At 39.0% G+C, this 27,556-nt stretch overlaps 1 protein-coding gene across 2 annotated transcripts in view; it reads right to left on the reverse strand.

Moving 5' to 3' along the window:
- TRIP11 (thyroid hormone receptor interactor 11) overlaps positions 1-27,556 on the reverse strand; it is a 62,523-nt gene that overhangs the window by 20,253 nt on the left and 14,714 nt on the right. For both annotated transcript variants that reach the window (XM_030319808.2, XM_030319809.1), the window contains exons 5-15: positions 26,112-26,180; positions 24,257-24,422; positions 21,524-21,889; positions 18,285-18,325; positions 17,617-17,703; positions 13,860-14,072; positions 10,305-13,325; positions 9,255-9,395; positions 7,815-8,008; positions 3,718-3,881; positions 1,881-1,984 (exon numbers count right to left, since the gene is read on the reverse strand). In XM_030319808.2, the coding sequence (XP_030175668.1) occupies positions 1,881-1,984; positions 3,718-3,881; positions 7,815-8,008; positions 9,255-9,395; positions 10,305-13,325; positions 13,860-14,072; positions 17,617-17,703; positions 18,285-18,325; positions 21,524-21,889; positions 24,257-24,422; positions 26,112-26,180 (4,566 nt within the window). The remainder of the gene's footprint in view (positions 1-1,880; positions 1,985-3,717; positions 3,882-7,814; positions 8,009-9,254; positions 9,396-10,304; positions 13,326-13,859; positions 14,073-17,616; positions 17,704-18,284; positions 18,326-21,523; positions 21,890-24,256; positions 24,423-26,111; positions 26,181-27,556) is intronic.

The following is a 27,556-nucleotide window of genomic DNA, read 5'->3' on the forward strand; positions in this document are numbered from 1 at the left end:
TCATTAGCAGTCAGACAAATAAAAATTAAAACCACAGGAGGACAGCCCTTCCCACCTAGTCCATTGGCGAAAACTAAAAGTACTGAGAATGCCAACTGTTGCTAACGACACAAAACAAGAACTCTCCGGCACCACTGGTAGGAATACATTAGCACAACTGCTTTAGAAAATAACTTGCCATGACTGAATAAAGTTGAAACTGCCCACACATGTCTCAGGACTCAGCAGTTGCAATCAAGATACAGATAAGATAGCAGATAATGGCAATGTCCTTTATCAGTAAAATGGGTAAATAAATTATACATTCATGCAATAAATGCAGCAGTGAAAACAATAAGCCATGCACCCACAGGAACACACAGTAAAATGGCTAAAACTCATGAATATGATAGAATACTAAGTGAAAAAAAGCAACTTGCAGATTTATTGAATTTACATACATTTCAAAATTGCATTTATACAGAGTTCAAAACTATGCAAAACCATACAGTGTACCATATGGAGATGCAAACATATGTGATAACCATACAGAAAAACAAGGGGTGTTAAGCATAACGTTTTGGACTAGTGGTTCTCTCTGAAGTAGTAACGATGGGAGGAGATATGGAGGATGCATCAGGAACTTCCAAGGACAACATTTCTTTCCTTCTACCCGGTGACAAGGGGTTATCTGCAGTATTGCTATTCTTATATTGTATATGTATTATCTAAACACTGTTCTGCAGCCACTCGGTAATTAATAAAAATTTCAAAACTTTATGTCTTCTTTTATTAGGAATTTAATAGACCTGAACAACATATTTACTACTAATAACAGGTAAACAAATCTTATTACTTTCCACCAGCTATCAACAAAGTCTACTTATAACTTAGAAAAGTTCACCTTAAATTCTTAAAGTAAATCACTTTCATGTCATCTCTCTTCATGGGGGGGTTCATTTTATCTATATTTTATATATGATTCTTGTACATATGAAATCTAATAAAGATACTTTATTGTTATTTTTTTATTTTAGAGAATGCACACATGCATGTGAGCAGGTGAGAGGGACAGAGGGAGAAAAAAAGAGAGAGACAGAGAGAGAGAGAGAGAGACAGAGAGAATCTTAAGCAGGCTCCATCCACACTCAAAGTAGAGCCCAATGTGGGCTCAATCCCACGACCCTGGGATCGTGACCTGAGCCAAAATCAAGAGTCGGATGCTAAACTGACTGAGACACCCAGGCACCCAAAAAAAAGACATTTTAAAGGATTATGCTGCAAAAGAAAAAGATCTAAAGGATAATCTACATTATTTTAATCCATGTGAAATAAAGTGCTCAATGTATCTAGTTGAAAAAAGAAAATTATAGTTACAAGCGTAGATTAATTTTTTTAGCGTCCCCTAAAACATTCATCTATGCTAAAAAAATTAAAATTTCCACCATCTTGGGGTGCCTGCATGGCTCAGTTGGTTAAACATCTGACTCTTGACTTCGGCTCAGGTCATGATCTCATGGTTCGTGAATTCAAGTCCTGCATCAGGCTCTGCAATGACAGTGCACGGAGGTTGCTTGGGATTCTCTCTCCGCCCCACCCCTGCATGTTCACTCTCTCTCTCCCTCTCAAAAATAAATAAACGTAAATAAATAAATAAAAGTAAAAATAAATACAAATAAAAATTCCCATCATCTTACATGTGTTTTGTCTCCTCTAAACTCTAAGTCACACGGAGAAAACCCTGAATAGCCCATCCATCATTAGGCCAAAACATAGGGTAACAAGTAGCCACTCAAACAACATTTACTAAAATTAACTGTTTAGGAGATTATTTCTAAAACAAAAACTCTACAATTGTTCATGAATAATAATACATACAAGAGAAAATTATTTTGACCAACCTGTAATGACATCAGTTTTCTTTCTAAATGTTCTGCCTTTTTCTTCCATTCAGCTATAAGCTGTTTGTGCTTTTCTAGTTCGGCAGAATACATAGCTTTTTCCTCTAAGGAGAAAAAAAAGTTACATTAGTATTTGGCAATTATGTGATAAAATTAGCATTTTAAACCACTTGAAAAGTTTTTTTTAACATATATACTTTTATTTATCTTTGAGAGAGCGTGACAGAGAATTTGAAGTGGGCTCCGTGCTGACGGTGAAGAAGCCAATGCGAGGCTTGAACTCATGAACCGTGACATCATGACCAGAGCTGAAGGCAAACGATTAACCGATTGAGCCACCCAGGTGCCCCCAAACCACTTGCAATTTTAACAGTTCAACAAAAACAGTTCAAATGTCTCAACAAGAAAATTATATATGCCCTAGTTTTTACTCTGCCATAAATCCTTCTCCACTTTGTCCATCATGCAAACTCTTCCCTCTTTTCAGAACGCCACTCAAATATCTTCTCCTTGGCAAAGCCTTCTCTATGGCCATGTAACTCTGTACACATGTCCATTCTAGTTAGGTATAGCCGGCCTAGATACTTCTTATTTTAAAATTCAAGATTTCGGGGCGCCTGGGTGGCTCAGTGGGTTAAGCAACTGACTTCAGCTCAGGTCGTGATCTCACAGTTCGTGGGTTCGAGCCCCGCATCAGGCTCTGTGCTGACAGCTCAGAGCCTGGAGCCTGTTTTGGATTCTGTGTCTCCCTCTCTCTCTGTTCTTCCCCTGCTCGTTCTCTGTCTCTGTCTCTCAAAAATAAATAAATGTTCAAAAAAAATTTTTTTTTAAATAAAAAAATAAAAAAATAAAATTCAAGATTTCAACCATGAGTAAGCCTGAAGATCTACATATGTATGAATTTAAAGGTGTACTTAGGCACAAAATTATAACCCCTGTTACTTCATAAGCCTCATATCCTCTAATCACCTGCCCCTCACTAGCAGTTAATTCACTGCCAATCACTGCTGAATGTATGAATAAACAAACGGATGGGTACAATGAAGGACCTAAAGGAGGTACATTTGAGGATGGTGGGTAGATATGAAAAAGCATATTTGGTTATCAGCATAAAACTGCTCTATGGTCATAGCTACCGTGTTTCCAGAAAAGTATTTTCCACCCGGACTAGAAACTGTAGTTACCTCAAAGTCGAGATGAATAACTGAGAACAAGCTAATCAATATTCAAAGGACAGTGATTCCCAATGATTAATTCTCTGAAGCATATTTAACCTCTGACCAGTATTTCAAAGCTTAAGCATTGTTTCTAGCGATCCTTTCTTCATCACATGATCATCCTTTCTATGTGACTTCATCCTTTCCCAACTCTCACCTTCACGGATCATATGATACCAAAACATGTTTTTAATAATTACCATATGGAGTTCATGTTCTCCAGGCCTAACCATAAAAAGTCTACATTGACTGGTTTCCTCCTACAAGTGGGTAACCTTTCAAAGACTTCCCCATGCCTATTTTTTTTTTTAATTTTTTTTTTTTCAACGTTTATTTATTTTTGGGACAGAGAGAGACAGAGCATGAATGGGGGAGGGGCAGAGAGAGAGGGAGACACAGAATCGGAAACAGGCTCCAGGCTCTGAGCCATCAGCCCAGAGCCTGACGCGGGGCTCGAACTCACGGACCGCGAGATCGTGACCTGGCTGAAGTCGGACGCTTAACCGACTGCGCCACCCAGGCGCCCCCCCATGCCTATTTTAAAATAGCACCAAAATAAGCCCAAATTCCCAGGAACTACAATAATTTATCTTCACTGAAAGCCTGACCGCACAACTCACCTTGCTGGAAATGCTCTAGCACCATCTGCAGGTTGGAGAGCGACAGAGCGTACTGCTTCACTTGCTCCCGAGAGACGGACAGCTGCAGGGCGGTTTCGTCCCTTTGCCTGGAGACCACATTCAGCTGCTCCTGCAAGGACTCTACCTGCAAACTGGCTTGATGGCTTCAAACAAAAAGAATGCAAGTCAAGTTGTTTCTGTTTACTTTAACCACATAAAACATCTTCCCTACTTCCAATCGAGCCACCCAAGTGCCTCCATTTTAACCATTTTTAAATGTGCAGTTCAGTGGCACTAAGTATATTCGCACTGTTAGGCAACCATCACCACCACCATCTCTAGAACTTCATTTCCCCAGGGGACGCTCCACATCCGTTAAACAATAACTCTCCACTCCCAGCAACGATCATTCCACTTTGTCTCTATGAATCTAACCCTCCTTACATCTTATTGCATTAAACTCATGTTAGATTTCAAAGAAACTTGAAGAGTCCCTCTGATCTTTGTTCTCCCTGTTTTGTTAATTCACTCATTCTTCCCATGAAAATGACTTTGAACAAATGGCAGTCATTTTAAAGATTAGAAGCTGGACTAAACAAGAAGCGTCAGTATAATAAAAATTTACAAATAAGCTGGACTAAACAAGAAACACCAGCATAATAAGAATTTACAAATAGCCTGCAACTTTCATGTTTCCAGGCTAAAACTCTAAGATGTAATTTACCATAAAATTGTAAGTTGCAGGGGGCCTTGGAAGTTATTTTGTCCAGCTTCCAACCCAACAAGCAATGGATTCTGACACCTCCTTGGCTTTTGACACTTGCACTTATGGTGAACTCACAACTTCCCAAAGGCTATCCCATTGACAAAATTTTCTGATTACGAGTTAATTCCCTTTACTATCGTCTTTCTTTCTCCTTACGTTAAATAAAACAACTCCTACCCCCGCCACAAATAATCGGAGATTCTGAAGAGATTTATGTAGCACCTACCCAGGCTTAGGTCATTGATGTACTTCCTTGACGTACAATGATTGCAAAAAAAACAAAAACAAAAACAAAACACTGCAATAGCCTTTCCTGGGTTTTTAATATCCAGTTAATAAATTCTTAAACAAGAGCAGTCCCTTAGAGCCCACTAAGGGGCAGCTCACTTTGAAGAAACTTTACACAACTGCACCCCCTTGTGGGAAGAGAAGTAAATTAATAATTAGGAGACTGAACTCTGCCCTCAGATGTTCCCGGACTTTATGCAATGTTGCTGGTTAGCATATCACTGAACAGTGATTTTAAGGATGAGATGAGCCATGATGTCACTCAAAAAGTTAATAAATACCAGGTGTTACTATAGTTAGGTAAGGGCTCAAAATACTACAATCTGGTTTATAGATCTGAGTCACTCATTCAACAAGTACTACTGAACATCTATTAAACTACATGTAAGAACATGTGCTGCGGGAAGGTACAAAATAAAGGGCATCATCCTTACTCCCAGTGACCTTACATTCCACTGGATGGGTGACGACAGAAGATGGGTCAACAACGACCTGTTGTACTACCAGTAGAAGTGTACTACCAAAGACTCAAACGAAGCACTATGCAGATTCAAAAGAAAAACATCACACCAGGGTTTGGTTTTGAATTGGAGGAGTGGGATGCTAAATGAAGCATTTTTCATGAAGGAAATGCTATTTGAAGAGGTGGGATTAACAGAAGTGTTAGGAATCAGGCCCGCTCTTCAGGTGGAGGAACATAACGAAAAAGCAGAAGAAACAGGAAAACGGTAGCCCTAACTAAAGGACTAAGACACTTTGGCTGCATGGAGATGACAGTGCGAAATTAGGCTAAGGTGGCAGAGAGCCCAGAGACAGCGTGCACGTGCACAAGCAGCAGAGGGAGAGAGAATCTTTTTTTTTTTTTTTAAACATTCAGGAACTTTTTTTTTTTAATATTTATTTTTGAGAGAAAGAGAGAGAGAGAACGCATGTATGTGCGTGCGTGAGTAGGGGCGAGGCAGAGACAGACAGGGAGACAGAATCCGAAGCAGGTTCCAGGCTCTGAGCTGTCAGCACAGAACCCGACATGGGTCCCGAACTTACAAACCATGAGATCGTGACCTGAGCTGAAGTCAGATGCTTAACCGACTGAGCCACCCAGGAGCCCTGAGGGAGAGACAATCCTAAGCAGGCTCCATGTCCAGTGCAGAGCCCAAAGGGGGGAACTTAATTTTACAACCTGTGAGGTCACGACCTGAGCCGAAATCAAGAGCCAGACACTTAACTGACTGAGCCACCCACATGCCCTCAAAACTATTTTAATTAGAGAAAAATAAGGGCCCGAAAATTCGAAGATTATCAATTTTATAGTCTGAGGATGTTTTCCCATTTCTGCCAATGTGAAACACATGCACAAATGTTCACTCATTGTTTTAGTTCTCATCTGAAGTAAGTCTTTCTGAAACTAAAGGTACAATAGTATTCCCTGCAAAGGTGGGGAGTTCGTCTCAAAGTGTTGCCTCTACTGGCCTACAATCTCTTCGCAGACAGAGGTAATCTGTGATCTCCTTAGATCTCCCTCAGCATCATATACAGTAAAAAAAAACCAAAAAAACAAAAAAACAAAAAAACAAAAAAAAAGAAAGAAAGAAAGATGTATTTACCACTAATGGAAATATACATGGACATGATTTTCTGGAAGATTATTTGCCAGTACATCTCAAAAATTTTAAAAACGCCCTTTGAACCAGAACTGCCAGTTCTCAAAATTTATGCTAAGGAACTCATTTGTCATTAACACAAAAATACCTATCTTGGGATATCATGGCAGCACTCTTAGTAATTTTGAAAAGTTGAAACATTTCTAAGTGTCCAATAATAAATGACTGGATTAAAGAAATTATGGAAAATCCAAATAATGGTATACGATGTAGCCATAAAATGGTATTGCAGAAACATGTGCTTTGTGAAACAAGGTTTAACTCATATTATTAAGTGCAAAGGTTACAAAACAGTATGAATAGTATGATCTCAACTTTGTTTTAAAAATACATATATAATATGTACACACACGTACAAGAAGCACGTGAAAGCATAAAAAAAGGATGATCTCTGGGTGGGTGGGACAGTGACTTTATGATCTTTTTGGTTTATGAAATTTCCCTGAAGTGGAAAATATGTTTTGGTAATAAGCAGGAAAAAAAAAAAAACAAAAAAAACAAAAAACAAAAAAAACCACACCTCATTGAGAGACAGAACATTTTAAAATATGTTAAGCAGGGAATCAATCATGCGGGTGTAATGAGGCCTCCGTAAAAACTCACAAAGAGAGGGCTGATGAGTGGTGGGAGATGTGGAGAGAGGTGCTTGTTGGGAGAGAGCTAGAAGGTCTCTCCCAAGAGAAACCAGGCCTTACCCTACAGATCTCTTCCACCTGGCAGCTTCTGAGTTAAAACCTTTTATAATAAACGGCATTCTAGCAAAAATAAAATTTTGGATAAAAACAGAAGTACGGAGGGACCTAGTAACTGAAAATTTCTAACAAACCAAGAGTTAATTCATACTGACCTACTTCTTCACCTTGCTACTTCTTTCACTCTCTCCCTTCTAATATCCAAAACCTGCTCAACCTTAGATCATTTGATTAAGAATAAAATCACACAAATCAAATTAGTTCTTTGGGAGCCTGACAAAGCTAATTAAAATCAGTCAGAATTTAAGTCTAAACTCCTAAAATGATGAGAGGCAATTATCTCAATAGTTAGATTCAGAGAGAGCTAGTACACTTATGAAAAAAAAAAATAAAATGTTTTGGTTTTTTGGTTTTTTTTTTAAAAAAAAAGGGGGAAAGAAAGATTCAGAGAGAGCTGTCTGAATGCCAGATACGGTCAAGAGTTCCACACCTTAGTGTAAAACCCACACACATACTCTGAGCCTGACCTTGGGCAGGTTACTAAACCTCTCTACCCTCTGTATCTTCATCTGTAAAATGGAGATAATGACTCTGTAAGAACAAAATTAAGTAAGCTAGGGAAAATGCTTACTAATCCTGACGCTCAAGAAGTGTTCAGTTAACCTGAGTGCTATGAAGGGGAAAAGTTACCTTGCATTTTCCATCGCATTAGAAGATGAAACTAGCTTTTCCTCCAATACTGTGACTTTTTTTCTCAGTTTGGCCTCTCTATCTTCTGCAGCCAAAGCTTCACGGGTGTAAGAATCCTCTGATTCTAAAAGATGGTTACGCAATCTCTCTAGCTCCTGGTTTAAGCGTAATTCTTTGTCGCGTAAATGTTGAACCTAGGCAGAGGACATGTCTTTATTTTTCTTCTATAAAATGTTCCCCTTTCCCCTCTACAAGCCACTTTGTTATCAGATCTTCTGCCCATTACTGAAGTCTATCAATTATATACTAACTTCTCATATTGTAAGATGTATTTGTATTAGAAAAAAGTCTAAATTCACCTTGAATACTCATCTGGAAGTTTTACTTTGTAAGATCTCATCCCCTGTGGCTATAATGGAAATGGAATTGTGCAAAGTACTGGGTTCTTTGTGACAGATCGCCTTTTCAGTAAAAATCTCATTTTTACATACGTTTTGGGTGAGAAATTTTTAAATTTTTTACACTGAAGTGTATTTAACAATGTTATACTAGTTTCAAGTGTATAATACAGCGATTCAACAACTCTACATTCTACTCTGCTCACCGTTAAGTGTACTTATCTGACACCATACATTACAATATTATTGACAATACTCCCTATGATGTATTTTACATCCCTGTGACTTATTTACAACTAGAAAATTTTACCTCTTAATCCACTTCACCTAATTCGCCCCTCCCCTCTAAAAACCACCAGTTTGTTTCCCATATTTATGACTCTGTTTCACTGCTTTGTTTTTTTGATTCTACATAAGTGAAATCACATGGTACTTTCTTTTCTGCATCTGACCTATTTCTCTTATCATTATACTCTCTAGGTCCATCCACACTGTTGCAAATATCAAGATCACATTCCTTTTTATGGGTAATATTCAAATGTGTGTGTGTGTGTGTGTGTGTGTGTGTTGTATCACATCTTCTTTATCCACTCATCTATCGGTGGACACACTAGGGCTGCTTCCGTACCTTGGCTATTGTAAATAATGCTGCAATAAACATAAGGGTGCATGTATCTTTTCTGAATTTGTGTTTTCATTTTCTTTGGGTAAATAACCAGTAGTGGACTACTGGATCGTATGGTATTTCTATTTTTAGCTTTTTGAGGAACCTCCGTACTGTTTGCCACAGTGGTTGCACCAATGGGAAAATTTTATTTTATATCCAAGATATGCCATGGTTTTCACTTTTGGAAACTGAAATAAAATGCACTCCGGGAGATCAAAATCAGACCATAGCACGTCAGAGGAAGACTTAGAAAAGAAATCATCTAAGAGAGAAATTAATTTTAATTGATAAATCATGCTGCTTTAGCTGCTTTTCTTACTTAAAAGTTATTAAGCTTATTGCTTAAATCACTGTTTCCTTAAAGAGAAAGCATACCTCGTTCTGTAAAGCAGTGTTTTCCATTTGTTTCTGCTTCAGGGCCAACATGACCTGGTCTCTCTCCTGTTGAAACTTAACGGTCTTCTCTTGCATCGACTTAACTGCATTTAAAAGCTGATTTAACTCCCCAGTCTTGCCCTTTTGGAAAGAAAATAACTTTCACTTTAAGAAAAATACAGAGACATTTTCTTCATTAAATAATTCTGAAATATAGTTAACCATGTCAAGGTCATCAAAAGACTGTCACCGTCTAGAGGGGCCTGAGGAGGCGTGACTCTAGACATAATGCGTTGCCTGGGTGGCGTCATGAAGAGAAAAAAGACTTTGGGAAAAAAATTCTAATGAAGTATGAACTTTATACTTCAAAAATGTAATAATGATGTAATGATTGATGTAAAAATGATGTAAAAATACATCAATATTGGTTACTTAGTTGTTACAAATGTATCATGGTAACTCAAGATGTTAACAAATACGGGAAACCGGGTTTGAGGCATACGGGACTCTACTATCTTTGCAACTTCTCAAATAATCAAGGTATTCTGAAAGAAGAAGTTTATCAGAAATGTTTTTAAAAGAATTCAAAAGATACAATCTCTTCAAATTTACCCCGTGAACAACAAAGTGTTCCCAGATCCCAAAATCCCTCAAGAGAGGATGAGTATGTGCGTGTATGCTCATTCACTGGGCACACACACCTGTCACTAGAGAAAGCACGAGTCACTGGCGGTGAAGAGATGGGAAAGTCATTTCCACAGTTCTGTTTTCTGAAGAAAATTATTAATTGCTACTAAGCTCTTTTTTTTCCTACTTAAATTAACCTGTTGCTAAAACATATTTGGAGAGACACAGTAATTTGGGGGAGAAACCCTCCAGGTACCCGTGAGAAAAATTCATTTAGAACGAATCACAAGAGCTTGAGATGAGTATTTCTCAATCAACAACTTCACATTCCCCTTCAAAGACAATTATCAATGAAGTCAGTTGACCCGCTGGAACCCCTCCTCCCCCCCAATTCTCTCCTACAAAACTCCACCCCCAACACACCTGCTCTTTTTCTTTCAGTAGCTGCTCAAAAGCAAGAGCCTTTTCCTTCATTGAATGGCACTCAAACTCTTTCTCTCGAAGCATCATGGAGAACTTCATATTAGTCTCCTGTAAAGCTTGATATTCCATTTCCTTTTCCCTGGTTGTTTCTACTATTTTTTCATTTTCCTCTTTCAGTTTACAAATGTCCATTTCTAAAATCAGTATCCGCTCCTTCAGGTTTGTTACCGCCTGCCTCAAAAGTTCATTTTCATTCACTTTGTTAGTGAAATTTTCATTCAATGAAAGTAACTGATCGCTTTTGGCTTTGATTAAGAGGTCTTTCTCCTTAAGGGACTTTTGTAAAACATCTTGTTTCTCCTTTAGCTGCTTAATTTCTGAATCGGTCTGTTCGTGTTCTTTTCTTTCCAGCTCTGAGGAGGCAGCAATCGAATCGGACAACCTGTGATTATTTTCCTGGAGCGTTTTGATTGTCGCATCTTTTTCCTGCAGTGATTTTCTTAGTTCTTCCAGCTCTCGTGTAGAAGCCTCGCTCGATGGGTCGGGCTTGACTGTTCGAAGAGACTCTGCTGACTGGGAAGAGAGCGATGATCCCGAGGACAGCTGAGGCGAAATAATATCAAGTTTCCCTAAAAGAAGATCTTTGGTGTTGCAAAGCTGCCCTATGCTGTGCTGAACTTGTGCTAATTCCTGCCCAAAACTTTTGAGTTTGGTTTCATTCTGTTCGTAACTCTGGATCAGGCCAGTGTAGTCCACTTGTAACTTAGAATTATTATCGCTGTCAACCAAAACTTGTGCCTGAAGCTGATGCAGTTCTTCCTGAAGTTGGGCGGACTCGTGCTGCATATTCTGGACCGTGGTCATCACCTGCTGTTTCCACTCTTCCATTTTCTTTACTTGCTGTTTCAATTTGTCCCGTTCCTGTAGGAGCTCCTCGAACTGGTTACTATTGACACCTCCGACCTCGTTACCAGTGCTGGATGTTTGTAAAACCGTCAACAGGGTCTGGCATTTCTGACTCAAGGCATCTATTTCAATGTCTTTTTCTCGAATGATACGTGATAAATTCTGCACGGTTTCTCTGAACATATCTTGACCACCACCTTCGGATCGAGCGGCCAATTTTTTATTTTCATCCTGCAGCTTCACAAGAGCTGCTTCTTTGGCAGCAACTATATCCATCATTTTGTGGTATTCTGTTTTCAGCTGGCTATTTTCCCTGGTCTTCTCGCTCAAAACAGCTAACACTTGTTCCCGCTCCGTAGCATAGGCCTGCAGCTGCTGCTGAAGGTAAACGACATCCTGGGTGTAGGAAGCCGAAGAAATTCTAGCGTGAAGAGCTTGTATCTCCACGTCCTTCTGCTGGATGATCTGCGTTAGCTTCCCCACCTCATCTTTGGACAGCTGATCGATCTGTTTCGTTAAGGATATGTTCTTTTCATTTAGGAGCTTAATCTCCAATTCTCGTTCTTTTATTCCTTTCACTAATCTCTCCGTTTCAGCTTTAGATAAATCATGCTTTTCGCCGCCATTTTCTATATTGAGGCTCCGTACTTTTGTTTCTGGAAACAGATCAGAATTCTCTGTTTGAACATCCTGCCTTTCTTCATGCAACTGGGTTTTGATGTGTTCAATTGTTTTGTGCAAATTCCTAATCTCCTCATCTTTCTCCAAAAAGAGCTGGGTGTGTGTGACAGTCATTTGCTCGTGCTGGCATTTAAACTCATCCATTTCCTTCTTCTGTTCCTCTAAAGACTGAAGCAGCTGCAGTTTACTCTGGTTTTGATCTTCAATTACCTTTTGATGATGTTTTATTTCCTCCTCGAGATTACCCTTTATCACGTTCAGCTGCAACACTTCCGACTCGAGCTCTGTGACGCTATCGAGGGGCTTAGGCTCCGCCACAGGTGCAGCTCGACTCTGCTGGTCCCGGAGTCGTTCCAGTTCCTCTTTCAGATGATTGTTTTCTTCTTTCATGGACCCAAGGCTTCTGTCTTTTTCCTCTATGGTTTGCTTTAAAACTTCATTTTTTCTTAAGGCCTCAGTATGTTTATCTAATTCCTCCTGAAGCTCTGAACCTCTTTCTTTAAGTTTTTCAATAAAAATTTCCTTCTCGCTTAGAAGCTGTGTCAATTGCTTCCGCCCTTCTAGACTAGACGACAAAATTGCCTTCGTTTCCTTACAATCAGTATCCACCTGTTCAAGGTTCTTTTTGAGTTCTGCTATTTCAAAGTCTTTCTCTTGACTGAGTTTCATTAACTGCTGCTGTTCCAGCTGTAAAGCAGAGGTACTCACATCACGTGCCTTTGATAGTTCTTTAATCATCTGCTCATACTTATTGGCTTCTTCCAACCGCCTCTCTTCAGCCCGACTCAATTCCGCTTCTAACTGTCCTTTTTCCATTTTTAGAACCTCCACAATAGTGTTTCTTTCCAGAGAAATCTGATTGCTACCAGCAATGGATTCCTCCAACTGACGTCTTACATCCTCACACGCTAAAGCCAACTTTTCATTTTCCATTTTGAGATCAAAGGCAACTTTGTTTAAATTGTCATTGAGCTGCTCTATTTCTGAAAGACTTTGCTTTAAGCTTCTGACTTCGGCTTCCCTTTCTTCAAGTAAGTCAACCTTAAAATCACTGCCAGAGTCTCGATTTAGAGATTGAGTTAACTCATCCCTGACTCTGGAAAGCTCTTCCTTGTTTTGTTTAATATGCTCCTTAAGTCCAAAGTTCTCCTTCTGCATATTTAAATTACTTTTTTGTGATTTATTTAGCTGATCTACTAAATCTTCTACTTTATCCTCAAGCTTCTGCTTGGCTAAGCGCAGATCATTCAGGACCAGTTCACTTTGAACTAACTTTTCTTTCTGCACATCCAACTCTTTAGTCATGTTCCTTTTATCAACTTCAAGTTGATGGACTCTCTTTTTTTCATCATTTAGATCTTTTTTCAGTTTACTAATGATGTTGTCTTCCTCATTTTGTTGTTTTGATAGCTGATCTTTCATCAGAATCACGTGCTGAAAAAAAATAATTTGCATGGTAACGTTACGGCATTCTCTCATTTTGGTCACCTAAAGAAAATTTTGTAAAATGTCATAAATAATAGAAGAATAATCTTCAGATATTTCTAATCCTTCTTAAAACAATACTTTTTAAAAAAATCTCAACAAAGGTAAATGGTATATGTTGTTCATCTTCAACTCGTAAAACACTGAAGCAGGAGTCAATGAACTACAGCCCAGGGCCCAAATCAGGCCTGTCACCTGGTTTTGTAAATCAAGTCTTATTGAAACACAGCCACATTCATTGTTTACATACCACAAGGGCAGAGTGGAGCACGACCGAGAGCACTAAATGGCCTGCAACACCAAAAATATTCACTATCTAACCCTTTCCAGAAAAAGTTTGCCAACCGCTATGACTAGATTATCAATGAAGCAAAATACCGATTAAATCACAAATTTAAATCACACCCATCACTTTTGCCTGTTACCCCAGTGTTCAGTCTACTGAGAACAATGTGCTGCCACGTTGTTTCTAACATCATGTACCTGTGTGGCTTCTTGGTTCTGTCTGTCTAATTCCTCTAGCTCAGCTAGCAGTGTTTCCTTCTCGGTAAGACTCTGACTGAGTTCCTGTTCTTTTGCCTCCAAAGTCAGCCTTAAATTGTGTAATGTGGAATCCAAATCCATGTCTCTTCCAGTTGTACTTTTAATTACTTCATATTCATTGTTCAATTTTAGAAGTGATGCCTGAAGTTCTTCCTTAAATGACAAGGGAAAAAAACAACATACACTGTCAGTTGGAAGAAAACACCAAAAGATTACTTCTATCTATGCATCTATATCTATGTCTATATCTATATCTACCTATCTACATACACGCGCGCGCGCACACACACACACACACACACACCCTTGGCAATCTATTCCCAGGTGCCTGTGTCAGAAACATTACTGAATAACACTTCAGCAATGATATAGAAAATTCAGCAAACCAGACTTCCCTCACGTGCAATTTTATGTGCACCTTCAGGCCAATATTTCTATAAGATCAGAAATAACATCGGACAAGATGGAATGGCTGTTTAAGTTTCCAGTTCCAGCTTCCTCTTTACCCAAAAACTTTCCCATTTGGGAGCCTTCCTGATTCCACCCCCCACTGCTGTCTTCTCTTCTGTCTGCTCCTTCCCTCCCACCACACACAGTTTTTAAAACGTCCCACATCTTCTGGGCCTCTGCACTTCCTTCCCCTAGCGGCCAATCACCAATAGCCACAAACTACATAAAAATCTATAAAATTCAATGCTCATTCGTTCTAAAGTTTGTCCTCTCTAATTAGAACACAAAAGGCTTCTTTTCCCTCATAAAAGGAATTTCCCTTATTAAGGGGTCCTGTCAGAACATGAAACTTTTGTATCATCCAAGAAAGTAGACTCCTTCCTTCTTTTCCCATCTAACTTGAACACAGACTAGGTTCCCCTCTTGGAAGCCTAACATCCCTAAAGATCTATCTATAATTTTTAAACTATATCTTATGTTCTGTTCTACTGGTATTCAATGCTTTTCTTCCAAACTCCAGAAGTGGAACAGTTCTCTTTGCTTCAACACTTTCAACCTTAGATTATGATATCTGTGGTACAACAACTTTAGAATCTTCTTTCATTGATAGAGAAAACTCAAACTTCTTTTTTTTAAGGTTTACTTATTTATTTTGAGAGAGCGAGAACAAGCAGGGGAGGAGAAGACAGAGAGGGAGAGAGAATCCCAAGAAGACTCTGTACTGTCAGCATGGAGTCTGACGCAGGGCCCAAACTCATGAACCCCGTGAGTTCATGACCTGAGCTCAAACTCACAAACCCCATGAGTTCGTCACCTAAGCCCAAACTCATGAACCCTGTCAGTTCGTGACCTGAGCCAAAATCAAGAGCTGGACGCTTAACCCAATGAGCCACCTAGGCACCCAAGAAAAAGAAAACTTCTATGGAATCTACTTTAAAGTAAGAATCTCAAAATTCTACAAATAGACTATACATACCTTACCAGGAGTTCAGCGAAAACTAGACTAGAACAGCTGCCTCATGATTCCCATTTCTCTTCCAATTCAAAAGTTTATTCTGAACTATAGTTGATGAAAATAGCATTCTCTTGTCTTTCTAGATTTATATGTCAATCAGGAGAACCCCAAAAAGTTTTTTCAGGTAGACGTTATGAACATACACAGCCTTGCAGTTACATTTGGCATTCTTTTTTTCTTTCTTAGCAATTAAAAAAAAATTTTTTTTAACTTAAAGTTTGTTTCTTTATTTACTTATTTATTTATTTGGGGTGGGGGGGAGAGAGAGAGAGAACGAGTGCAAGAGCCAGTCGGTAGGGGCAGAGACAGAGAGAGAGCGAATCCTAAGCAGGCTCCGCACTGTCAGCACAGAGCCTGATGCAGGGCTCAAATTCATGAACTGTAAGATCATGACCTGAGCCGAAATCAAGAGTTGGATGCTTAACCAGCTGAGCCACCCAGGCACCCCGGTATGGCCTAGCATTCTTTTTTTTTTTAATTTTTTTTTTTAACGTTTATTTATTTTTGAGGCAGAGCGAGACAGAGCATGAACAGGGGAGGGGCAGAGAGAGAGGGAGACACAGAATCTGAAACAGGCTCCAGGTTCCGAGCAGTCAGCACAGAGCCCAACGCAGGGCTCGAACTCATGGACCATGAGATCATGACCTGAGCCGAAGTCGGACGCCCAACCGACCTAGCCACCCAGGCGCCCCTGGCCTACCATTCTTAAGCAGTGAGTTGATCCCTATCAGAGATAATGAAAGGAAACATTATGAAGGATTACTTAACATCGAAAGAAAGGAGCAAGAGGGACCAGGAACGGCTGCAGAATCCGAAAATATCAAGAGAAGGTCACAGACCCTATCAGGTATGTGCAGAGATCTGCAAACTACAAAGTATACCTGGGCCAATTAGAGAAAGGAGTAACTGAAAGAACAGAATGCAAAGGAGGAGAAAAGAGCAAAAAATTATATATATAATACAGGAATAAAAAAAGACTGGGAGACACTACTGGCTCTTAGTGGGTAGAAAGAGTGGGGGGGCAAAGACCCCACAATGCATATGACAGTACACAGAGCTAAAAATTTTCCTGTCTACATGCCAAAACGTCCCTTTGAGAAGCACTGCCTATACACTAATGTGGAAGGACGCTGAAAACACGTTAAGGTATACACGAAAATATGTATAGTATGCTAACAGTTTTTTCAAATCTATTTAAATAATCATACATACTTAGGTGTAGTCTGAAAGGATGGACATATGAGAAACTGGTAAAAAAGACTTCCTTTGGAAAACAGGCCAACCAAGGGAGGTGGAAAGGATATTCCCTTCGTACTGTCTAAAGTTTTTCGGTATGAATTACCGTATTTGTACATCAGTGAGTATGTGTTACCTTTTAAAAATTAAGATTTTAAATTGAGTTAAGACACTAGCCTATAAATTAATATCAGCCATGGGGCGCCTGGGTGGCGCAGTCGGTTAAGCGTCCGACTTCAACCAGGTCACGATCTCGCGGTCCGTGAGTTCGAGCCCCGCGTCAGGCTCTGGGCTGATGGCTCAGAGCCTGGAGCCTGTTTCTGATTCTGTGTCTCCCTCTCTGCCCCTCCCCCATTCATGCTCTGTCTCTCTCTGTCCCAAAAATAAATAAACGTTGGAAAAAAAAAAATTAAAAAAAAAAAAAAATACCAGCCGACAACTATCCTCTGTTTAAACACCTACCTTAGCCAAGAACTACCCCCAAGTAGTACAAACATAAAAATACCTGTCCCGATACCCAACAGTGCATTATAGAACCTCGTTCCAACCTTGCTTCCAATATACACAAAGACCTTATTTCTACCAGTGAGATTATATCCCCTTTATCTCTCACCACTAAGAAACTCCTGTCCACAACAGATACGTTCTGGGACGTATCTGCAGCTACAGTTTCTGTAAGATGCCAGTCCAAGCTCGTGACCCACCTGTGTATGTTGCTGCTATCAGGACTTCATCAGAAACCAAAACAGAGCCTTTATCTTTTCTGCTCATATCTGTATGCCTAGTGGCTTATCTGTGTGTAAACGTAAACCCTGGCCAGCCCTCATACTCTGAACCTTGCCCAAGTACTTGAACCTGGTCTGACAAGCATCAATGAGATCAGCTTTATTCTAAGGCCTCTCAAGACCTAAATGCTCCATTTATATAAACTGGCCCTTGGCTTGATCTGTAATACACACAATATTTTAATTCTGGTCCCATTTTTATCGCACCCACCTTTTCTTGACTCAATAAGGACTTCTCTTTTTCTAAAATTTCAACATGCATTTTAAGTTTCAAATTGTCTTCAGTGAGACTGTTATCCTACAAAATGTTAAAACAGAGTTTTCAGATAAATTTCAAGTTTATAAAAAAGTAGGCAAGCCATACAAGTGTGCATTTCAACTCAGCATTTCTCTAGTGATATATAAAAATTACAAGCATACAACACTAGACCATCTAAAGTCAGTCACTCATTTTACAAACATTCTTATAGATATTTTTTTAATTTATTTAAAAGCATAGACAAATATACATAATACATAAATACATTTACAAACTAACCTGGAATCATTAGCACTAGAAACAACTCTAAATTCCTTAAGGGAAATCAAAATGCATTCCTCGGTTGGTGGGAAATCTGCTTCCACTCATATACGTAATATAATGTCTGTCAAATTAATCTTGAAAGTGATATACCTGCATTTTCCAATTATGTAACTTTAAAATTATGACAATTTATGGTTCAAAAAATTACCATTATCAGCAAACGTAAAATTACTAAGATGCAAGTTCCCAGGATAAGTTCACGTGAATTTGTAAAAAACACAAAACAAGCAACTACAATAATCAAAATACTTTTTCTCGATAAAAGCCAGAAGGTTTTTCTATTAGCATTAGTTTACCTGGTTTAAAATACTCAGTCTCATAATTTCATTTTCAGCATCTGCAAAAACAAAGAATCTGACATTAAAATACTTCAACTTCTTACCTATGTAATAAACTCAGAAATAAAGCTCATTTAAAATAAAGTGTATTTATAAGCACAATCAGCAAACCCTAATGGTACTTACTGAAATGTATTTTTGTTGTTTTACATTTCTATTTGACTATACTATAGAATTCATAACATAAATGCCAGTTAGAAGCTCCATTAAAATGTAATTCTATGAAACAGTACAAGAAATAAGTATAATCATATCTGGATGAGTCATAAGTTATTGCCTTGATAAAAACACTAATAACAATGTTTCAAAATGAGTTGATTAGCTTTTGTACAGGAAAGAGTAAAAGGACTGAGATTGAGGGAAAATGGCTAAAAACAAGAATACATATTTATACCACAATAATACAATAATCTCTCAATTCTTTATTTTTTAAAATTTACTTATTTATTTTGAAAGAGAGAGAGCAAGAGAGTGCAAGAGTGAGCAGGGGAGTGGCAGAGAGAGAATTCCAAACAGGCTCTCCACTGTCAGCACAAAGCCCGACATGGGGCTTGAACCCACAAACCGTGACATTATGACCTAGCCGAAATCAAGAGTTTGACATTCAACCAACTAAACGACCCAGGTGCCCCAATTCTCAATGTTTACAGTGACTTAGAAATGACAGGGGAGCCTGGGTGGCTCAGTCACTTAAAAACCTGACTTTGGCTCAAGTCATGATCTCATGGTTCTTGAGTTCAAGCCCCATGTCAGGCTCTCTGCTGTCAGCACAGAGTCCACTTTCAGATCCTCTGTCTCACTCTTTCTCTGCCCTTCCCCTGCTCATGTGGCGCACGCTCTCTCTCAAAAATAAACAAACAGTAAAAACATAAATAAAGTGACTTGGACATGACAACAGATAGAAAGGCCGTTCAAGCTGGTATTATGGATAGATCCATATATAGAAATAGTTCTGGAAGAACACAAAGACAGAATACTTTAAGTCCAGCTGAAGTGATTTATTCAATGTTCACTCAGATAATACTGAACGTTTACTGTGAGGTCAGTTGCTAGACAACCAGATGAAAACCTTTAGTCCTTGCTTGCCCTCAGGGAGCTTTCTATTCAGAGGAAAGACAAACAAGTAAACACGTGACCACAGTACAGTATGATACAGGGAGTGCAAGGTGCTACAGGGAGCAGAAAGGACAAACACCTGCTCGATCTGCGGGTGGGAGAGGGGTGAGGGGGGCTAGGAAAGCAGCAGCATAGTATCTCCCAGTAGATACGATACCTGCAATGAGTTGTAATGTACTTAAGAATTAGCAGAGAGAAACAGAGACACTCCACACAGAGCAGCAAATGCAAAGGCGACAGACCTAATAGACAATAACATCATCGGCTTAAGGAGATGTATAGAAAGTTCAGTACGGCTAATGCTTAGCACGTGAGGAGAATGGGAAGAACTAAAATTAAAGGGGGAGACAGGGACCAGATCATGAAAGACATTTTATGTCAAGTATGAGGTTTAGACTTTATCCGGAAGTTCACAAGGGAGCCACAAAGTATTGCAATCAGGGAAGTAAACTGTTTTGAGTTTCTGAAAAACCATCCTTGCTGCAGAAAGAAAAAAAAACTGATTCAAGGAATCATAGAGACCAGAAAATAATAACAGCTAACACTTCTGTAATGCTTACTACGGGATAGCCATTGTTGTAGAGAGAACTCTGCAGGTAGTAACTCAGAGAATCCCCATTACTACTACTGTAACTACGGAAGATAGTATCGTTATCCCAACTACACAGATGGAAAAACAAAAGCATAGAGATGGTAATTAAACTGCCCAACGTCACTGAATTAGTGACAGAGCAGGATTCTAGCACAGTCATGTACTTAACTACTGTGCTATTCTGCTCCATGAAGAAACTACTACAGTTAATCAGGCAAAAGAAAATTGATCGGATGAAGTTATTCAGTGGCATGGAAACTGGAAAAAGAGGAAGGACTAGGGCAGTAGGTTTGTTTTTAAAGCAAATGAATTCATCTGTGTCACCCAATATGTGGAATAAACAGATACATTTATTTTGAAAAGAGCAGAGATACTCTGAAGTCAAACAAGAAAAAGTCTAGATCCCTAGTCAACCGCCTTCTCTTTGCCTTCCTGGCAGCTCCTAGAATGGAGACACTTGTGAGAAACCCTAGAATGCCTCTGAAAGAGTACCAAGCCAGAGATGCTAAGGAAATAGAACCTTCAGGATATGCTAGGTGATGACTTCAAATTTTCTGTTTTGGCGAACTGGTAAATGCCACCAATCACTAAGGCTGGGAGAGAAGGAGAAGGAGAAGGAGGAGGAGGAGGAGGAGGAGGGGGGGGGGGGGGAGGAGGAGGACAACGACGACACGGTGACCCTGAACCTAACTTTAATATGAATTTATAGAGTTGGCCATCCAGGTCAGGCACTCAGGATAAACAACTAGGCAAGTGAGACAGATTGGAGGCGGGGATCGGGGAGCAGAGCACCCAAGGGCTAGAAACACCCTCCAGAGCAAGAATCAATCAGTTCATAATGTGAGAGTTTATATTGTGAGAAGACAAAAATGCAAAATAAAACACATCTTTGCAGCTAAAGAGCTCCTATTATGTTTTCCTGGCATGAACGAATACTGGTGTTTGGCCTATTTCATTCAATAACTTATTTTTTCTAACACAGAACACAGGTATGGTAACGAAGTACCAGCTTCAGCATGGAAAATGATAAAAGACCTATGGTTATCACTCTTGTGTCTGCTTAGATACAGGACATCATTTCAAAAGGTGATACAGAATTTTAAAAAAGGGAGGCTGCATTCCCTAACTGGAGGGTCTGGACCCTAATGAGTTCCAGAAAGTATTTGGTTCTACACAGATTAACAGAAATACACCCACACCTCCTCCCAATAAACAGCTACTAAGCATTTCCCAAAAATCTACACTGCCTCCTAGAGCAACGAGTCCCCTGTAAATACTTAAGAATGAGGCAGGGAGTGAAGCCTTTTTAGTAGAAAATTCCTATTTGTTGTCCGTTAATTATGGCACTGAAGCGAAACCAACAATTCGATTCAAATTCTACACAGTCGTTTCCATGACCCCTCCATTCCCATACAGTACTCAGTGTGCCTCTAAAACAACTGGTACGCAATAAAACACCCATCATCAATAAGTTCCAAACATTTTATACCAGACAGTGCCCGCTGGAGTTTGAGCACTTCTTCTTGCACCGATGCACCCTGCGACAGGATTCCTTCTCTTCCTGTCACAGCATCGCCCTGCCTCACGGCATCAGGCTGCAATTGACTACATTCCCGTTTCAAGTTTTCACACTCTTCCGTTATCTGTCTGTTTTCAATGTGCAGGCGTTCTTGTTCCTTCTTCAAAACATCTCTGTCATTTTCTGCAGAAGATAATTTTGTATTTATGTCCTTTATTTTATCCTCAAGTTCTTCAATTTTTTTTGTAGACGCTACTTTCTCAGTTTGTAGATCCTGAATAGTTTTTTGCATCTCATGGATTTTCAAGTGATCAGTGACTGCAATTCCTGAGCCACCTAGAACATGAACAGAAAATCAAGGACAGCAAATGTCAGCTACCAAGAGATTAGTAGCTTGCTATATACAGCTACGAGATTGAACAGACGTGAGAACCTGAAAATCTTTGTAAGTTAAGACAACGAGATACCATTACACTCCCATTAGAACGGCCGAAGTTCAGAACATGGACAACACCAGATGCTGATGAGGATGTGGAACAAGAGCTCTCGTTCACTCTTGGTGGGAATGCAAAACAGTAGGGCCACTTTGGAGGACAGTTTGGCAGTTTCTAACAGAATGAAACATACCCTTACCATATGGTTAGCAACTGCACTCCCTGGTATTTACTCAAAGGAACTGAAAACTCTTACCCACATGAACACCTGAACAATGATGTTTATAGCAGCTTTATGCATAACTACAAAAACCTGGAAGCAAAGAGGTCCTTCAGGAGGTGAATGGATAAATTGTGTACATCCAGGCAATGTGATACTATTCAGCACTAAAAAGAAGTGAGGAATCAAGCCATGAAAAAACATGGAGGAACTTTATTTTTTTTTTTTAATTTTTTTTTTAACATTATTTATTTTTGAGACAGAGAGAGACAGAGCATGAACGGGGGAGGGGCAGAGAGAGAGGGAGACACAGAATCCGAAGCAGGCTCCAGGCTCTGAGCCATCAGCCCAGAGCCTGAAGTGGGGCTCGAAGTCACGGACCGTGAGATCGTGACCTGAGCCGAAGTCAGACGCCCAACCGACTGAGCCACCCAGGCGCCCCAACATGGAGGAACTTTAAATGCACATTACTAAGTGAAAGAAATCAATCTCAAAAGGTTACATACTGTATGATTTCAACTATGTGACATTCTAGAAAAGGCAAAACTATAGAGACAATAAAAAGATTGGTGGGGAGGGCAAGTGGGGGGTGAGTAGGCAGAGTAGAAAGGGTTTTAGGGCACTGAAACTACTCTGTATATTATGATGAATATGTGCATAAGTTTGTCCAAACCCATAGAATGTACAACACCAAGAGTCAACCCTAAGGTAAACTATGCACTTTGAGGGATCGTGATGTGTCAATGTAGGTTCATCTCTGGTGGCAAATGTGCCATTCTGCTAAGTGATGGTGATAGTAGGGATGGCATGCGTTTGGGGGCAGGGGTATGTGGGAAATCTCTGTACTTCCTTCTCAATTTTATTATAAAAACAAAGTCTTAAAAAATTACAATAGGGACGCCTGGGTGGCTCAGTCAGTTGAGCATCCAACTTGATTTTGGCTCAGTTCGTGATCTCACAGTTTGTGGGATCAAGCCCTGCGTTGGGCTCTGTGCTGACAGTGTGGAGGCTGCTTGGGATTCTCTGTCTCCCTCTCTGCCCCTCCCCCCCTCTCAAAAATGAATAACCTTTTTTTAAAAATTACCATAATAAAGCATTTTTATTTTAGATTTTTTTCCCCTGTAATCTCTACTCCCAACATGGGACTCAAACTCATGACCCTGAGATCAAGAGTCACATGCTCCACTGACTGAGACAGCCAGCTGCCCTCATAATAAAGCTTTTTAAAAATAAACAGTCGAGGAAAAATATTATTTGAATGAACTACTAAAAAGCCTATGTATATGAATTTAAAAGAGAGTGAAAATAGTTCTATTGGTTTTTAAGGTTTTTTTTAACATTTATTAATTTTTTGAGAGACAGAGACAGTGTCAGCAGGGAAAGGACAGAGAGAGAGGAAGACACAGAATCCGAAACAGGCTCCAGGCTCTGAGCTGTCAGCTCAGGGCCTGAACCCACGAACTGCAAGATCATGACCTGAGCCAAAATCGGATGCTCAACCAACTGAGCCACCCAGGTGCCCCAGAAAGTGAAAATACTTCTAATCATTTATTACCAAAGTACCACCACCAAACAATACAAAGAAATCTATGTATTGTAACTATCTGTCACAAAGGCAAATGGACCTTTCCATTTCTGCATAATCTTTCCTTTTTAAAAATTTTTTAAATGTTTATTTATTTTTGAGAGACACAGGGTGCAAACAGGGGAGGGGCAGAGGAGACACACACACACGAAATCTGAAGCAGGCTCATGCTCTGAGCTGTCAGCACAGAGCCCAACACAGGGCTTGAACTCATGAATCTGAGATCAGATCATGACCTGAGCTGAAGTTGGACACTTAACCGACTAAGCGATGCAGGTGGCCCAATTTCCACATAATCCTGATAATAGTGATGCCACTGCAAATTTCCGGCAGGTGAACAGAACTAGTCATTCACTCATTCTTTAGAACTTAGTCCAAGTTTACATCAGTGTCTTGATCACACATCACTAGGCTGGTCTTTTAATTATATCATCTAACACATTAAGTTAATAAAAACTAACAACCTTGTTGTAACAGCTTTTCCAGTTCTTCAATTCGTTCTTCATAGTCACTTAATTCTTCTCGATGCCGACGACTTATTTCTGTCAATTTCTGTTGATGTGCATTCTGTAACACTGACATTTCATGTTGATGGTCATCAATTTCCTGACTTCGGTTCTGTTTAAGTTCCTTAAAAAATAAAAACAAGGTTAACCCCATTTATAATCAATGATACACCTAAGCTATTTCATTGTGCAGAAGTGTGTATTAAGAATAATTCTCTGAACACGCTATGGTTGAAGAGAATTTAAACACAGCCTCCAAATCTGGACAATTCTGACTCTACCCTTGCCTTTCTTGGGTCTTAAGAACAATTTGAATATCTTTTTTTCTTCATATCTGTGACCATGAGCTTCTCTTGCTAGTGACATATCCCATCGATGCCAGTGCCAACCTTCAGTCCGTAGCTGGTGTCCTATTACTCCCATCTCTTGCTCAGCCCTTCCTTCCACCAGTCTTGATGGGACTCCCAAACTGTTAACCAAGGCACGTTGCTACCCAAGTTGAGACCACCAGTCTCTCTCCTAGGAATCCAGATCTTGAGCAGAGTCCTTCAAAGAGGGAAATTATTTGGACCAGAAGCACTGTGATAGCTACACCCAGAAAAGTTGGTCCACTGTGTCCCACTCTCTAGATCCCCAATGCTATTCCCAATCCTGTCCATCCTAAAACCAAAACGCTCAATACTTCTTTCAATCCTGTGGACAGACTAACCTGGGTCCTTCCAGTAAATCCTCTTTCGCTTTACTTTGCCAGTAATGATTTCTGTTGCTTGGGACCCAAGAATCCTAATCTATAAATTAGCTTCTACTTCCTGAGAAGACAAGTAAGGTTGTTCCTTAATCCTGTGCGCTTACTTCAGTGCCAGCGCTTGGCAAGGAGCTTTACGTTTAAACTTTAACACAATCCTACAGGGAAGGTATTATGAAATCTACTGTACTAAGGATAAAATGGAAGCTTGGAAAGATTAAGTAACTTGTCCAGAGTAGAACAGCTGGTAAATAGCAGAGGCAGGATTCAAACACAGGTCTGACTTGGGAACCCACCCATGTTAGTATTACAATAATAATAAAACCAAAAACTAAAAAATTCTATATCTGACAATAATTTATACACTAAAAACAATTCAGTGCCATATGATAATTTTATGTAACTAAAATTTTTCTTGAATGAAATAATGGACACAAACTAGCAAAATCCCACCATTAAAGGAAAATAATTAGTTACAGTGAATAGTATTAGCATTTTATTTTGTCAATATCCTTTAAACCCTGAAAACTTCAGCAACCTTGGGATTGTTTTTTTTGTTTTTTGTTTTTTTTTTTTTTAATTTTTTTTTTTTTCCAACGTTTTATTTATTTTTGGGACAGAGAGAGACAGAGCATGAACGGGGGAGGGGCAGAGAGGGAGGGAGACACAGAATCGGAAGCAGGCTCCAGGCTCTGAGCCATCAGCCCAGAGCCCGATGCGGGGCTCGAACTCACGGACCGCGAGATCGTGACCTGGCTGAAGTCGGACGCTTAACCGACTGCGCCACCCAGGCGCCCCGGGATTGTTTTAATAAAGACCATTTTACAAGATATAGTAACTAGTACAGACTAATGAAATATACTTAAAAAAATAAATGTTCAAAACCAAACAATTTTGAAGAGACATTTTTATACACCTTACTGTCATAAAGAACGAAGATACAAAATGGAAAAGAAACAATCATACTCTATATAATTAGCTTTATAACTGAGCCATTAATTTAGACATATATTTTTAATAAGCCAATTTTAGATGTATAATAGCCATTGTTCCAACAACCTGTCTTACCTTAATGATACTTTGCAGTTTGCAGATTTCACTTTGATCAGAGCTATTTGATCCTTGTGGTTTAGAAGTCTAGATCAGAAAAACAGAATTAGAAAATAATTGTATTGATTTTCTTGTAAAAGAGAAAGTCACAAATTAATTTTATTAAACGACATCTTTCAAAAAAGGGAGCATTTCCCAAATTCTGATTAAAGAATGCCAAGCACTTTTGAAGAACCCAGTCCAATTGTAATACACAACAATTAAAAGATAATTTTCAGGAGTCTGTTAACTAATTAGGGAGACACTTTTACAAAATAACTGTTAAGAAGGAAAACACCAGAGAATATTTTACTTAGCTTAACAAAATGTAAATTTGATAATCAAACAGCTTCCTAGAAGAGAATTTTTCAAAATGGAAAGTTATCCAACATTAATTCTAATCATAACCCAGCAAAAATCTTTCTAAAATGATTTTACCTGGATCTCTACCCCAATACAGAACACCCTTTAGTTTAACAATTAAAAGAACTTTTGGATTTTTCTCTTCTCATTCAGAGCTGAATGTTGTTCATTTATCTTTTTAACATTTACTATACAGTGTGTTAGGGAACAAAAAGCTGCTCTCTGGATAAAAAAAGGAACAAAGTATACCAGAAACTCCAGGATTCAGAGTCAAAAGATGTCTGGTTGAGTCACAACTTACTCACTGTGACAATATGTGTATTAAACGTTTACTTTGTTTACCTGTAAAACAGAGGTAATAAATACCTCAGTTACTAACATTAATATATATTAGGATAGCATATATACAAACATCTTGTAAAATATAACACAAGTTTTACTATGCCTTGCTGAAAAATTAAGTCCTGTGAAAGATCCCAATTATGCCTTTTCCACCATGATATCCTACTATAGGTAATATACTAAACATTCAAGATATGCTTATATATACATACTCAAAAAACACCTCTTCCCTATGAAATCTTAAGTTTCTTAAAATACGTATCAGAATCACCTGGGGTATTTACAGTTTGAATGCAATTTCCAAGGCCCTAAAATAAGCTACAAAATCCTAATCTCTGAAGGTAGGACAGGGAATCTACAGTATTATAGCAGCTTAAGAGCTACTACATTTTTAAAGATAAAATGAACAAGCTGATCATCCTAAGATGTATTTTGGGTATGGGAAATGTCTAGCAACTTGAGAAGCAAAAAAATAATTGGTAGGGTTTCTCCTTTATATAACTAGATCACACTCACAAAAAGAAACAATTTCTTTACTTTTATACTTTTTCTCTACATTGAGGAAATTAAATCCAAATGTGCAATGTTCGAGTTTACTTCGGGTCTCACATCTATTGACAATATCAATAGTATATAAAATTTGATATATAAGATGGAAAGCGTTCCTTAAAAGAAAGTTTACTGTCCAAATAGCAAAGATTTAATTTCTACTGCACAAA

Source organism: Lynx canadensis, chromosome B3, assembly GCF_007474595.2.
Source record: "Lynx canadensis isolate LIC74 chromosome B3, mLynCan4.pri.v2, whole genome shotgun sequence".
Lineage (NCBI taxonomy): Eukaryota > Metazoa > Chordata > Mammalia > Carnivora > Felidae > Lynx > Lynx canadensis.